The sequence below is a fragment of the Lepidothrix coronata genome, unplaced genomic scaffold (assembly GCF_001604755.1).
Source record: "Lepidothrix coronata isolate B3197 unplaced genomic scaffold, Lepidothrix_coronata-1.0 Scaffold22, whole genome shotgun sequence".
Classification (NCBI taxonomy): domain Eukaryota; kingdom Metazoa; phylum Chordata; class Aves; order Passeriformes; family Pipridae; genus Lepidothrix; species Lepidothrix coronata.
In genome coordinates, this window is record NW_016690202.1 from 3,492,999 (window position 1) to 3,509,069 (window position 16,071).

General features: G+C 39.8%; 1 protein-coding gene across 1 annotated transcript in view; it reads left to right on the plus strand.

Moving 5' to 3' along the window:
* Positions 1–16,071, plus strand: part of LOC108494011 — a 43,464-nt gene that overhangs the window by 24,638 nt on the left and 2,755 nt on the right. The window contains exons 3-5 of the mRNA XM_017808076.1: positions 2,635–2,683; positions 4,288–4,418; positions 15,381–15,512. Of these exons, the coding sequence (XP_017663565.1) occupies positions 2,635–2,683; positions 4,288–4,418; positions 15,381–15,512 (312 nt within the window). The remainder of the gene's footprint in view (positions 1–2,634; positions 2,684–4,287; positions 4,419–15,380; positions 15,513–16,071) is intronic.

Sequence of the window (16,071 nt, forward strand, 5' to 3'; positions counted from 1 at the left end):
AGTTCCCATTTTGCCCTAATTTTATCTCTGGCGGTGAATCTGTGCTGCCCTGCCTTAGGCTTACTCTGCAGGCCCCCAAACATCTGCTCACGAGAAGTTTAGCATCATTCCAGCTTCATGTGTGCATGGGTGACTCCCTGCCCTTTGGATTGAGCTGCAGTCCAAATGAAAACTGAGCCTCAGGAAGGAGCAGCCACAAATTATAGACACATCAGAATTTGGATCATGATAATTATTCTTCAGTAGTCCTTATAAGAAGACAGGAAGCCAATAAGTAGCTCTTTTTCTTTTTCCCCTGACTGGGCAGGGAGAATTCAGAAGCAGATACCTATGTACATTGAGATTTTGTAACGTAATTTTCAGTCTTTAGCTTTAAAGCCCAAGAGAAGGCTGCCATGCATGGGAAGCATTATCACAGTAAGAAAAAAGTCAACAGAATTAATTCAGTCAGGGGAATCATTTATCCTACAAAAAACAAATTATTGTTTTTTAATCCCTTGCTTTTTTCCTAATTGATACATGACTATTCCTTACCCTTTACTCTGTAGCTAGGAAGAAACAGAACACAGTCATTAGCTAATCCCATTGTCTGATCATGCTCAGGAAACAAACCAAATCTCAAAGATGAAGAAACACTACGAAATAGTGATCATCACTGTGGGAGTACCTTGACCTTTACTGTTGAGGAAAGTACAAAGAATATTTCTCTGAAAAATAAACTTAGTTTTCCTGGTAACTTTAGCTTGCATTGTTCAAATATCTTAAAAGCCTTGGGTTTAGTGATAAAAGTAAGTTTTCATCTTTTCATATTTATTTTATCTGAGGTATCTGTATGCAAACTATTCTCTTCAGTTACTGAATATTTCAACAGGAATGCACTACTCAGTACTCTGAGGCTGTAAAATGTCACAAAAACTTTTGAAATCCATTATTATTATCAGTTAGTGGATGTAGCTCAGCGACACCAGTGGTGGTACTCCTGATTTACCTTGGTTTGAGAGAAAGTATGAACAAATTGTCAAAAATCTGTTCTGATAACTGAAACAAAGAAACACTTACGGGACAGAGCTCAGAAATTTTGAATGTTGTTCCTCTTTAAGTATCTAGAAAAGAGAAGAATAAAGGAAGGTAGAATAACACAGTGAGAAAAGGAAATCCCAAACTATTTCCTGAAGTGCCAGCACTGTTTACCTGGCATCTGCTCCATCCTACATTTCTGTAGCTGGAAGTGTAAGCTTGTATCCTTGATTTTACTGGACCTTGCCTCTTTGTCCTTGCTTACCTCCAAAACTGTACCACCTAAAGCCAAAAGTCTGTTTGACAAACTGTCCCACCTCTGGATTTGGGAAACATCAGATGCTTTGGGAAAAAAGTGAGGCAAAGAGCAGGCACTGAGGAATGCTGCCCTTTTTACATTTGTTCAAACTTGCTGCAATCTGTTGTTTTGGAGCTTCCTAAGTCCTAGGGTCACCAAATGATATGTATGTACTTGCTCCTGACTGATTTTTTGCATAAATATATCTGACCACTTTTTGAACTCAATTGTAATTTTGGTCTCCTGTGGTGATGAGACCCACAGCTCAATAATGACTGTTCACCTGGTGTACTGTATCCAGCTGGCTCCCACCTAGAATACTGCACCCAGCTCTGGTCCTCAGTGCAGGAAAAACATGGATCTGTTGGAGCAGCTCCAGAGAAGGAAGGACTACAGAGATGATGAAAGGGCTGGAGCACCTCTCCTATAAGAAAAGGTTTAGAGAGTTGGGGTTGTTCCATCTGGAGAAGTGAAGACTCCAGGGAGATCTTACCGCAGCCTTTCAATACTTAAAGGAGGCTCATAAGAAAGATGAGTATAGATTTTTTCAGTGGGACTTGTTGTGACAGGACAAGGGGTACAGGTTTTAAACTATGAGAGTGTAGGATTCAGAATAAATAAAAGGAAGAAAATTTTTTATGATGGGAGTGGTGAAACACTGGTCCAAGTTGCCCAGAGGATGTGGTAGATGCTCCATCCCTGGAACATTCAAGTTCAGTTTGGATGGAGCTCTAAGCTCAACCATCAACCTGATCTAGTTGCAGATGTCCTTGGCCATGCAGGAGACTTAGACTAGATGACCATATAAAGTCCCTTCCAAACCAAAACATTCTATAATTCAGCAGTGGTTCCCAAACCACTTGTAGCTGACTGTAAAACTAAGAGAATGGGCTGATTTACTAATTTGGATTCACACTATATATACAACATTAGCAGATTAACAGACTTTTGAATTACATCCTTTTGTCTATTTATATCAGTAATCATGTGGGTATGAGAACAGGTCCAGACTGGCTGCTTGTGGATGTGAGGTAAGAAGAGAAAGTTTCTGGTGTCTGCAAAATGGGCCAGAGCCCCAACATAGTATATCTCAGGGAGTCTGAGGATCTGTTTGTGAGATTAGAGAAGGAAATCAAATTCCCCATTTTACTTCAAAGATGTAAGTTGAGACCTCTGGATATTAAATATTTTGACAAATGTTTGGAATGAGTTTTGTTTGTGTAGATAAAGTGTAGTAATTTATAAATATATTATCAAATCAGTTCACTTTATTTGTAATCCTGGTGACAAGCTTTATTCTCTTTGTGTTAAATCTCCAGGGAAAACAACTTTGGTTTTCATTGCAAGACAGCTATTTGACCAACAACAGTAAGGTCATGTATTGTTCAGGAAATGGCTTCTGAGTTCATTTCCCTTCTGTTGTCTGTCAGTCATTGTAATTCTTTACTATGAATTAATGCCAAATAACCTCTTTAAATTAAGATCCTCTTCATTAGAATGAACAGGGAGTGAATCTACTCCACACCCCTTATCCTCTGGGAAAAAGAAAGGGAGAAGGAGCACTTGCAAAGTAGATAATAGAGCTCTGTATTTTGTAAAAAAGTTATTGCCCTTCTTTATTACCACAGCATTATCCAATTGAAGCACCCTTTGCAAAACAGTTTATTCAACTGTGCTCATATAAAGTACTTGTTTAGTTAAAACCTCATATCTTCTCTATTGCTAATTTTGTACTTATGCAATTGGAAGGCTCATCCAATGACCTCGAGATACTGTCTTCCTATTTCCTCACATAAAATGTTTATACTCTGTATAAATATAGTGCCTCTTAACTGATCTTTCAGCATATATTAGTAAAATATACTGTAACCATTATCTCTTATTTATTTATTGCACTGTGCAGATATTTTTATCACTCATAATTCAATCATTAAAAAGTAGAGTGCACTTCCATTTTGATTGATTTGTTGCACTTAAAGCTGTGATGAAAAATTCTGATGTTTGAAATGAGAATAGTTAGCTACCTTGGGACTGAAAAGCGGCCTAATTTTATAGAAACAGCTAATTGATTTCAACATCCTCTCCAAAAAATGATTCCAAGAATTATCCAAGTTTGTTCTCTTCTATGTGCCAGTGCCTTGGTGTGGACCAAGTTCTCAGTAGGTGGAAGAAAATTAATGGGAGATTTCTGTTAAACAAGTTTTTCCCCCAAAAGAATTCACATCTTATTAATTTTTGTATAAATTTCATCTTGGCATGTTGGCTTCCTTATGTTTATAGACCACAAACTGATCCTGATTAAAAAATGTTTCTGTCTCTCAATGGATCTAAGTTTCATATTGTGTGGATGATCACATACTGTATTTTATTTAGTCTGAAGTGATATGTAAAATCTGAGGTCAGACCTGTTTCTGAATGAGAGAGCGCCTCTAAAAGAGGATCAGGGTAATTACTCAGGGTAATTCAGATCCAGTCTTTTGGTTCCTATTGTTATGACTTAAACCCAAGCAGTAGCTGATCCCTACCCACCCGCTTGCTCATTCCCCACTGGTGAGGGAGACAACTGGAAGGGTAAAAGTGAGAAAACTTGTGAATTGAGACAAAGATAATTGAATAGGTAAAGCAAAAGCCGTGCACACAAGCAAAGCAAAACAAGGAATCAATTTCCTGCTTTCCATGGGCAGGCAGGTGTTCAGCCACCCCTAGGAAAGCTGGGCTCCACCACATGGTTACTGGGGAAGACAAAGGCCATCACTTCGAACATCCCCCTTTTCCTTCTCCTTCTCCCAGCTTTAAATGCTGAGCAATGTTTCAGTTTGGGTCAGCTGTCCCAGCTATCTCCCTTTGCAACTCCTTGTGCATTCCCAGTGTGCATTGCTGTGTGGGGGCAAGGAACAGAAATTGCCTTGATGCTATATAAGTGTTGCTCACCAATAACCAAACCATCCCTGTGTTATCAACACTGTTTTCAGCACAAATCCAAACACAGCCCCATACTAGATATTGTGAAGGAAACAAACTCAGTGAAAACCAGCACACAGATCTATCTTGTAACCTGAGGACACCATCTTTGAATGAGACGGAGCAACATTCTTCTACTACTGTAAGTAATGACATCTTTCTCTAAATTTGGATGACTTATAACTCAGTCCATGTAGTCCTTTTTAATGTGTTTGCAGGAACAGTTTTATCTTTAGTAGATCATGTTTTCCAGATGCTCTGAAAAGCAATCTATGGAAAATAGTTACATATTTCAAATGATGGGGCTTTTATCAGAGCATAATCTTTCTGTGCAGACCTTTGCGTTTTAAAAACAAATCAATTACTATGATGCCAGCATGTTTATCATTTCAGTCCTGGCATCTAGATTTGATCTACTAGGTGTGTCTAATTCTCATAAAGCCACAGCTGTGTGAATTGGATTTCCTAGGAAAGTCTGCCATATCTCAGGATTTCAGTGGAATACAGCTTTTGTCTCATTCAACACCTTTGAATTATTCTGAAGACCAGAGCATTTTTATAATTGAATTAAAAGTTACACTGAAGAATGTAAAGCAACACTTCCTACAACCTCAAAGGCTAAAATTTTCCCTTTTGGATTCTTGCTGAAGAACAAGGATGGTTCAAAGTTTGCCTCATTGTTTAAGCCCTGGAGCATGTTTATAGAGTACATTTAAAAATAACCAACAAAAACCCCTTCTTTTTCTGTTTTGCATATAAAGTGCTAGCTTTACCTTTAAATTCTTGCATACAGGTATTAAAGGGAAAGACAGCACTGCAAACTCAGTGTTTCGTTGTCATTTGGGGTTTTACTTAGGTTTTGTTTGTAAGTGGGGGAGTGGTCATAGTGCAATCTACTTGTCTCAGAAACTGCTATTTCCAGCTGTATTGTTAATGTTTCAGGCCCATTTTGATAATAAACTGCCATTTTTAGTTTAGATCAATATGCATACAGTGACTCCTGCTTTGTATACAAGCAGATGCCTGTCTTCATTATGTGAGAATTGAGTAATTGATCCATCTTTATTTCAGTAAGGTTTCAATGTAAAACATCCAATATTAGTTAAATTCCAGAACAAAAAGCCAATAGGCCCTCCATTATGAAGACCCTTTGTGTAAATGACTTGAAGTCAGCCTGAGGGATAACACCACCATCAGAAAGGCAGAGCTCTTTTCTGTCCATTCTCATGTCTGGTGGTGACAGAGGGAGGCTGGCTGTTGAAATCCTTCCATGAAACATTTCAACTCAAATTAAAGCACATTGGGCTGGCACAAAGTGGAGTGAGGTACAGAGGATATGGGGATGGATCTTTTTCTGGGATGACTTTCTGAAGAATTAGAAAAGTTCCTCTCTCATGTAACCAAATCTGCCCTTATCTTTTTTAACTCTTTCCATTCAGAGATTCTCCTCACAATTGTGAGAGAATGGCTCTCACTGAGCTCCTGGATTTCTGCTGGTGTCTTGGTGTCCATCTTAGCCAGAATCATAACCTACTTGGGTAGTTCAATCCAGCTAAGTAGCTTCTGCAATGGAGGTGTCTAGTCAGGGATGATTAGTGACATGTTCAAAGGTCCAGCACCTGAGTCCAAGGCCAGAGATCCCTCATGCAGACCTTGTCTCTTCCTCATGAGTTTGCCTTCCCTCAGGCACTCAGCCATTCAAGCTTTCCTACCATCAGGGTATGACAAGAAGACTTTGATTGGCATTACTGTAGTTTGTGTCAGAGGGCAAGCCAGCAGAAATTCATCTCCAGTGAATGAAAGCAAGTTTAATGGGGCAGAATTAAATAAACTAAAAAGTGAGAAAGTTGACATCTCCGTAGGATGTGGAACAAAATAATCAACTTCTGCCCTCTGATCCAAGGTCCTCAGCTGTTTTAGACAAAGACGACTCAATGCCAAGCAAATTAATGCCAGCTTTGCTAGTTCAGTCTTTGAGGAATTATATTTTCTCACTGCATCCCATAGTAGCATTTTTTAATTTCCTTTCAGTTGTTCTTCTGGATACACACACCCATAAATGGTTCTGTGGAGCCTTTTGGCAGGTGCTTATGCTATACAACAGCAGTGGGCTGTGTGAATGACCTCTTCATCAAATGGAACAGAGTGTCATCTGCTAGGAGAGGGAAGAAGTGGAGTTTAGCCAGGTGGGAGGAGCACTGTGCTGGGGTGGCCACGGGCTGCTTGCACGCTGTTGTGGTGCCCTTCCTTTTGCTGGGCCAGAACTGCGGTACAGTTGAGCCTAGAGGACTTGGGAAGTGAGCCTCAGGTCTTGGCTGCTTTTCCAGCCAAGCCCTACACTGGAATGGGAGATACCTGTTTCCTGTGATTCCTCCCTGAAGGGCCCCCACTCCTCTTCCAGCTCTCTATATCAGGTAACTTCTGGGCCATTTTATGGTTTATGACATACAGACCACCCCTGGCTTAGACTGTGAGATGATTAGTAGGCACGTCACTCACAACAAAGCTGAGAAGAGCACTATTGTAGACTGATCCAAGTGCTGCCCAGCCAATAGCTCTCTCTGTACCTTCAGCTGAGGCATCGGGTCATGGTGAGGAGCAGCTTGTACCTCTTTTGTGACTTTATGTCATGGCCCACAGTTATAAATGCACCTGAACACAATAAGGCTTCTGTACAAGACATGTTTTGGCTGGAGAAGGGGTTGCATTATCCTCTTGTTTCTGTTTATCCTCAAATGGAAAGGAAGCCATCCATCCAGCTGCACTGACTTGTCACACAGAGTTTTTCCAGTGGAGTGCATTTAGAGTACATAACAGCATTTTAGTCTTCAAAGACTGCGTTTCACTCTTACTACAGGGACTGTAAGAAGTATGAGAAGTCACCTAGTTGTATAGAGATGAAGCTCCAAGCACTCCAGTAAAAATGCATTAATTTGAGCTGAACTGAGAAGGCTTATGCTGGGACAAAGAGTGAAAGATATGTCAGCTGGGCTGCCATTGACATCCAAGTGGATGCTGGCCTCATATTTGTGCTGCTGCTGGCCTGTATTATTCACCAATCCACAGTTCCCAAGAAAAAAGCCCTCTGAGCATTAAACCAGCAGCATGGAAAACTCTTGAGTTCTCCTAAAGCATACAGAAAATTTGAGGAAGGCACCAGCCCTGCCCATGGTCAGTTAAGGTGGCCTGTGCATGAATCCTAGTTGTGCTGGTTTTGTGTCTTCTCAGATCAGTGGAACTGCAGCAGAGAGGAACCCACCCTGCCATTTGTTGTTCTGCTATCCCCACTTCCATCTGAAAGCTCTAGAAGAAAACCAAACATAAACTATAATTTACATGCTGGCAACTCAACAGGAGACTAGCTGTTACTTAACTGTAAGAGAAAAAACACCCAATAAAGAATATTTAATGAGATTGGATGGAGGAGAGAAAGGAACATTAGAGGTGCTGACTGTCTTTTAAGATACTTTTCAAGCTTTTTAGCCTTTTACTTTCCTATGACTGTAGCAGGAGTCATGCAACAGAATCCTTCCACAGTGCTTTATAAAATTACTCTACTGGATTTACACTGAGTCTTCCATGGCCTTTCTGACATTGGTTGGCACTTGTCCTAAGCTTTTTTCTACAGAAAACTTGCATCACCTTCTTCTGTGTGCTTCTTTTCTATATAGGTGGTTTTTTTCCATTTTTGCATTGATACTGTATTGATTAATACCTTAGTAAAAGCCTTCTCTGATTGACTTTTTCTAACATTCTTGGCTCTTTAAACTGTTCAGTTCATGTCCTGCAAATCCAGGAAAGATTTCCAGCTTTACTTTGTCTTACATAAAAGGCAGATTAATATCTTGTAGAGCTGTTCATAGGGCAGGTCAGGAATCACTACAGAAAAACACAAAGGAGTAGGAAAGGAGACCAGGCTCTGTTATTTGGAATACACTGGAATACACTGGATGATGCTAGAAGCGGGAGAAAATCAAACTGCATTTTATAGGAAATACACACTGTACGTATTTCAAGAGCAGAGGATCACACACTTCTGGTCAGTCATGAGAAATTCTGCAATATCTTTGGCTATTGTATTGATAGGCTAAAAGATGGAGAGAAGGCAGATAGGAGGGGATTTCTCCTTGTTTGGGTTTTTTGCTTTCCTATTTTCCAAATTATCATACAGATTAAGAAGTGTATAATAATATAATAATGGCCAGTCTTCGCGAGCGAAGATTTGGGAAAGGTCATTAACCCTTCGAGCATGCGCAGTGGATTTTTTAGGTGAGACACAGCGTGCGCTGAACTGAGCCCACCCTTTAATCCTGAGGTTCATCTGCCAGGGCCGAGTGAAACTTGGACAGTGGCAGTGAGGGTCTCAGAACGTAGGTTTGTTTAGAGTGACCTTCTCTTAGATGGATTGCCTCACAGGGCTAACAAGCTCCATCTGCCCGGGGGGGCTGGGAATTGAACCTGGGTCACAGTGGTGAGAGTCCTGCACCCTAACCACTAGACCACCAGAGGCCCCCAAGATTAAGAAGTGTAGTTACTGCTTAAATCTGTGACTGATGTTAACAAGTCATTTAAAAAAAAAAAAAATGAAGCGTCTTCTGCTGATGTTTTCTATCTGAAAAGTAACTGCATTTCAATGCTGTGAGTTTGTTGAAGTAGCTCCCAGTTACCCAAACAGATAAAACCATCTGGTAGGTATAAATATCAGTGATCACATGCCTGGATTAGCACTTGCTACATGGACACCACAATAATCATCCTAGAAATATCCTGACAGCTCTGGAGTAACTGGTAACCCCCTAGGTGCTTATATTTTGCTGCAATAAGGTTTGATAATAAGCAGACCATGTAAGAGGTAGCAGTCTGCTCACAACAGTCTGGTTTGGCAATAGATGTAGCCAGCTAATTAGAGAAACAAGTTAATGATGTTTTTGGCAGGCTGGGGGAAGACTGGAAAACTAATAGTGATTAACACTTAAAATATTTTGACTTGTAGGCAGCAGATTAAAGACGGAGTTGAAAATACATTGTTTAAAATTGCTTGGTGGCAATCAGAGTTTCTTAATGTTTCTCTGAAGCAAAATAAATTTTAAAATCAGGGTAAAGAAGACATCCATTTCAATTTAGATAAAATGAGGTAAATGTTACACCCAGAGCAAGAGTTAGGGAAATTCAACTTCCAGCAAAGGGAGGGTTAATATGAGACCTTAAGTAATGGCCTATTCATGTCAAGTGTCATGAAATAAAGATATCTTCAGTACATCCCAATAAGGACAAATACTTCTGCATGTGAGTGGAATGTCTTGTTTTCTTCATTACCACATCCAAACAGGCATTTATGTATCTAAATGCCTAGTGACCCTTAGTTTAGGATCCTAAAAAGGAGGTAGATACCAGCCAAGTTTCAAATCTGGGCTGTGATCTATCCACACTTGATACCAATATTTACTTCAAACAGAGAATGTATGTGGAAAAAGGAAGCTACCTATGTTGTGCTCATGTACATAACACGTGATCAACTCACTTCAGGTCTCAGCTGATGCATCTTTCTGTCCCTGTGTTTCTGCACCTAAGCTTTTCTTCTAGGGCAAAATTTCACAGCATCAGTAAATAATTTTAGTGAGGGAGGTAGAAGAGTGAGGGAGGACACAGAGAGCCATCAAAAGCGAGATGAGGATCTGGTAGTTATTGTGGCAATGGCAGGCAGACAGGAGGACATGTCTAATTAAAGAACAAATCAACCATCTTGCCCTTGACTGATTGTTACAGTGAAGGAAGAGTCAGCAATAACTGATGCCATCATAAATATTTTCTTCCCTTCAGAATAGTTTCAGGAAGATTTGGAGACAAATACTGAGAACGATAATGGTAGGTGCCTTTGTAGAAGGAAATTATTTTTATCTTGCTGTTCTTTTTTGTCTTATAGTAGTTCCATTTTCACTTGACATTTGGACTTGAACAAAGGTGAGTCTTATCCAGCATCCCATTTCTGCTGACAGTGGTCAGTGTACGCTCAGTGTATGCAAAAGGCTCGTACAGGGTAAACCTTCCCCTGATGCAGTCTTACCGCTTCCAGCAGCCAGGGGCTCAGGTTCTTTCTTGACGTTCTTGGCCTCCAGAGCCATATGACTGTTTACACCATTTTGGTCCAGAGTTTGCTTCGTTTGAGGGGAAAGTTTGGGCCCCTCCTTGTCTCAGTGGGAATTTTCTTTTGTTTCAGAATAAGAAAGCAAACAAGCTGGGGTCTTAGCTTCTGCCCAGGTGTTTTGCCAGTTGGAATTTGTGTGCTTGCCATTTTCAATTGTGCAGATGATTTATGGGTGGATGTTACAGGGAAGTCAAGTCTGGGTTTTTGGTAAATAAAATGAAATATATTCCATACAACCTTGAGATGAGCTCAGTTGCTAAAAACCTAGTGCTAATAACACCAAGGTTGTGGGTTTGATCCCTGTATGGGCCATTTACTTAAGAGTTAGACTCAATGATCCTTGTGGGTCCCTTCCACCTCAGAATATGCTGTGTTTTATTCCATGATATGGAATATATCATTATTATTTATTTTAGTTCTTGACAAATTGAAAACTGGTTAAAATTTGCACTAGTATCTGTGTTAAGCTTTCTGATCAACTTTTGCCATGTCATTTTTCTAGCATTTTAAAGCTGAATATCATGAGTGGACTTCTTGAATAAATGAAGTTAAGTTATATATGGATCTGAATATATATGTATACATACATGCATACACACATATATGCTTAGCTGTGTACAGAGATAGAGAAGGTGTTCTTCTAGCTTGAAATTTTTAGTATTTTAATATTCAGGAGCAGTGTAACAATGAAAAAACCTAGGTTTGTTTTTGAGATTTTAACCTAATTGAAGTACCATCCTTTCGTTTTTGTTTTTTTTAAAAAAAAAGACATCAGCACAGGAGCAGCTAGCTTTGGCTAGTTAAAAATTGCTAGCTATGTTGCTTCTGTAATTATTGACACGAAAAAATATACTATTTCCCTTCAGTATCACTTTGGTTTCCTCAAGAAAAATTACGGTATTATTTTACTTAAAATAAAATACCAGTCTTCCCTTTTCTTCGTGATCATGCTTTAACAGACCCTGTCAGCTTGAAACAAATAGAATGACATCTGTACAAACTGAAGCAGGAGCACATGCGATAATATCTCATCATTTGCCATCACTTGTCTCCCTGGAATTGGCCTCCATTCAGAAAGCTCTGTGTTCTATGATTTAATGTAAAAGTGTATAAGTTGTCCAGATCCTGAAGCCTTGTTGATTTCTCAGGCATTATTAATAGCTTTCTTTGTAGGTTCTTATCCACATGACTTGCTTTTAATGAACTTCAGATACCCATTCTGCTCATGTCAGTCTCCCTGACTAAAGAAATACTAGAGTTTCAACTAAAAACAGTCTAAAAAGTTCCAAAAAATGAAGAAGATTTTTTCAAACACTCTGAAGAAAGTAGACTGATGAATCTGGCACCAGGGAACTAAAAAAGGACCTTGAAACTTACTGTTAAACGTGAGCCCTAGAGCAATGTTCTAGGATATGCAATGCTCAAAGGTGGAGGCAGTTATTTCAACACTCCTTACTGTGGCAAGAGTTCAGTAAATGGTCAAAAAGATTCAAAGGAAAAACTGACCTTAAAAACAGATCCCTGTATAGGATTTCCATCAGGCAGAAATGTCTTTGTAGCCTTAGACATGACTGCTATCTGTTAGTCTTACAGATATGGCACTGACAATGTCACTTTACTCACCATTCATATTCAGGGTCACAGATTTTCTTGAGTAGAAAGATTCATATTCATATTCATATGTGAATACATATATGAATACATACAGAATTAGGCTTAAATTGTGTGAATGCAGCTGAATTCCAGATGTTGTGTGATTTACCAGGAGTGGTACCTTTTGGCATCATATGTGTGTAGCTGGAATTTGCAATGCTGAATTTGATATTATTTGAATTGAGCCAAAAAGATTGTCTCACTACAAACAGTTTCGGTCTTTGGGAAAGAGTCACCATTGCAATTGGATAAATTTCCTTCAAGCTGCTGGCTATAGACTGTCTGTATGGTATCTTTTATTATGCAGGCCATCTGTGGTGGCCATCTTTGAAAAGAAAAGGACTGTGAAAACAGTCTCTATACTCTTCCCACTAGTTTAAATAATAGCAACGTCGCTTGCAATGCTTTATATGTCTCTTTTTTTCAACATTGTCTAATTAGTTGCTTTATTAGATGATTTTGGGAATTCTGGAAAAGCTCTATCATCTCTGTGCCATAATTGGTGGGTGTGAAGTTTAGGGGAGCATGGTATTTGGCCTAAGGAAGTCCCTGGATACAGATGACAGAAGGCAAAAGCTATACTTGTGGGAGCAGGAAAAATCTCTCTGCCTCAGCTTTCCCACATTTTCACAGCCTTGATGTCGATTCCTTCTCCACTGATATCCAACTCCTGCTACTTCTGTCCTGGGGCATATAAAGCCAAGAGCAGCCTTGCTTGGAGAAGCTGTCATGGTCTGTGACACTGTGCTGTGCCGTGTAAAAATACTGGGCTGTCAAACTCCAGGCTAGGCTATTCTACACCAAAACTGACCCTCTCTTCCTGTGTCTGTCTCTCTTCCTCCATTCTCTCTACTTAAATGTTTATCCATAATTTCTGCTGCTTCTTGCCTCTCATAAAGCATTTTTCTCTTCTGCAGATGATCTCAATCTTGTTCTCTTTTTACTCCATTGGCTAAAATAATTTTCTTTGCCTGTGGTTTTTACTTAGACATTTATCTTTGAATTGACATCTTCTGGATAAGATTTCAGGTTAGATCCCTCACTTCCAAGGTCACTGTCCAGTCTCAGGTTTCATTGCCCATCTCTCTTCTACTCCACTGTTGTTCTACCTATTTCAATGCATGTTTTGACCATATCTTCCCCCATAAAGCCCTACGTTATCAACAATTAGGCAATGAAGTAATGCATTCTCTGCCACTCACTGAATCAGAAGATCTGGCATTTGATCTGCCAAGGGTTTGCCATAACCCAGCGAGGTGTGAGAAAGAAATCTACCTTTACTTATCTTCACAGGCAATGGCAGAACTGACAGTCATTATGCTCAATTGTAGGGATTTCTGATATGACAAAACAGCAAGAAGGGAGGTGCCTGGAGGGGAGGCACTCTGATAGCAAAATTTTCCCACTGTGGTGGCACTTTGGAACAAGCCACCCAGGCTCGAGACCTCTGTGCAAAGACCAGAGGGAGCGCTGGAGTGAATTTATCCACAGGTGATGCTGATTATACAGGGGAGATAAAAATCATGGTCTGGACCCCTAATCCTCCATGTACAATTTTAAGAGGTACTACTATTGCACAAATAATTTTGTTTGATGCTTTTATCCTGAATGTTGAACAAACCATTAGGGGCCCTTATGGTTTTGGTTCGACCAGTCCTCCGCAAATTATGTGGGCACAAAAAATAACACACTCACTACCCACATTTGTTTGTACTCTGATTTATAACAAAAGAGTTGTCAATGTGGAAGGCCTGATAGACACAGACGCTGATGTGACCATTGTCTCCAAATCTGACTGGCCTCTTAGCCCGGCTGCTGCTTCAGTAAGTGGTGTCGGTGGCCTGGCAGTCCCGGACCAAAGTTGCAGTCATATCTAAATTACAGGACTTAAGGGTCATGTAGGAACCCTACAACCTTTTATAATGGCTGTTCCATTTACCTTGTGGGACTGAGATTGCTTGGGACAATGGGGTGTGAACTTGCACACAAATTTATCCTAAGGGCCACTGGTCCACTGCATACCCTAAAAATGAAATGGATTACAGAAAGACCTGTATAGGTAGTGGACCCTCCCCGATGAAAAGCTGCAACAATTACATGTTTTAGTACCAGAATAGTGCAGTAAAAGCCAGCTTATCCCAAGCACAGGTCCCTGGAATACTCCAGTTTTTGTCATTCGTAAGAAAAGTGGGAAGTGGCAATTGCTATAAGACCTGAGACAAGTAAATGCTGTGCTTGAATCTGTGGGACCTCTTCCGCACAGGCTCCTTTCACCAACCATGATTCCCCATGATTGGTATGTTGTAGTTACCGATTTAAAAGATTGCTTTTTCACAATTCCTTTGCATCCAGATGATGCTCCTAAATTTGCCTTTTTAGTGCCTTCCAAAAATATGCAGGAACCCTACCAAAGGTATCATTGGGTAGTGTTACCTCAAGGGATGAAAAATAGTCCTACAATTTGTCAATGGTTTGTAGCATGTGTTTTATCCCCTACCAGAAAACTATTTCATTCTTGTGTCATATATCATTATATGGATGATATACTGATTGCCACACCCTCACAAAATGAGACAGAAGAGGTTTTACAGGATATTAAGAGTCAAATTAGCAAATATGGTTTAGAAGTTGCCCCTGAAAAAAATTCAATGGACAACACCTTTTTTATATTTAGGGTGGAAAATCACTGATCATTCTATTTATCCTCAGTCACTCACAATTCCTGTATCCATAACAACTTTAAATGACTTGTAGAAACTGTTAGGATCTATTAACTGGATGCATCCACTATTGGGACTTCCAAATGAATTGTTACATCCTTTATTTGATTTGTTAAGAAGCGATAGTGACTTAACATCTGGACAGTCTCTCACCCCAGCAGCACGTCATGCATTACAGGATATTTGCACAAAATTTTCTCAGCGTCATGCAAACCAATGGGATCCTGACCTAACTGTTTCTTTTGCTGTACTAGCTCCTGAATTTCAGCCAAAAGGCCTTTTATTTCAGTGGAATGAACTATTAAAGGACCCATCGTTAATTTTAGAATGGATTTCTTTACCACATCAATTTGGGAAAACTGTTGTTACTAAACCAGAGATGTATGCAATATTAATAGATCGAGGGTGCACTCATTGCAGAACTTTAACAGGAATGGACGCTATGGTTATTGCACTACCGGTCCCTACAAATATGTTAAAACAATTGTATTGTTATTCTGATGATTTTCAATGCGCTGTTGCAGGATTTTCATGACAAATTGTTCATCATGTACCAAAACATAAATTGTTGCATTGAGATTTTCAGATCCGACTGGAACCGAAATGCAGCCCTCTACCACTCCAAGCTCAAACAGTTTTCACAGACGGCTCCGGGAAAACAGGAAAAGCTGCCATAGTACGGAAACAGAATGACAAATATGACAAATGGTGTTCTGAGGTACTCCATGCCAACGGATCACTTCAAATTGTTGAATTTGTTGCTGTAGTTTGGGTTTTTGAAACATGGTCTACTTGTCCAGTAAATCTTCTGCTTGTATTGTAGGTTTGTTACCCCACTTGGATGGTGCTTATTTGAAATATGTTGACCAATCTCCACTAGCAAAATTATTTCAGCAGCTTCAGACGTTATTGAAACAGCAGCCTTGTCAATTTTTTGTGATGCATGTTAGATCTTATATGCAGTTACCTAACTTTACTGCAGAAGGTAACGCACTTGCTGATTCTTTTGCATGAGCTCCTGCAGTTGTTACACCCTCGCATTGTCAACAAGCCTGATTGGCACAGGCATTTTTTCATCAGAATGCTAAAGCACTGGTATGCCAATTCAAAATCTCAAGCAAGAGATATTGTTACTGCTTGTCCAGATTGTCAAAGTATTAGATCTGGAGCACCTGCTTTCGAGGTTAATCCTCAGGGTTCTGGAGCCCTTGAATTGGCAATCTGTCACCCATGTACCTTCCTTTGGTCTTTTTAAGTATGTTCATATCTCTATTGAT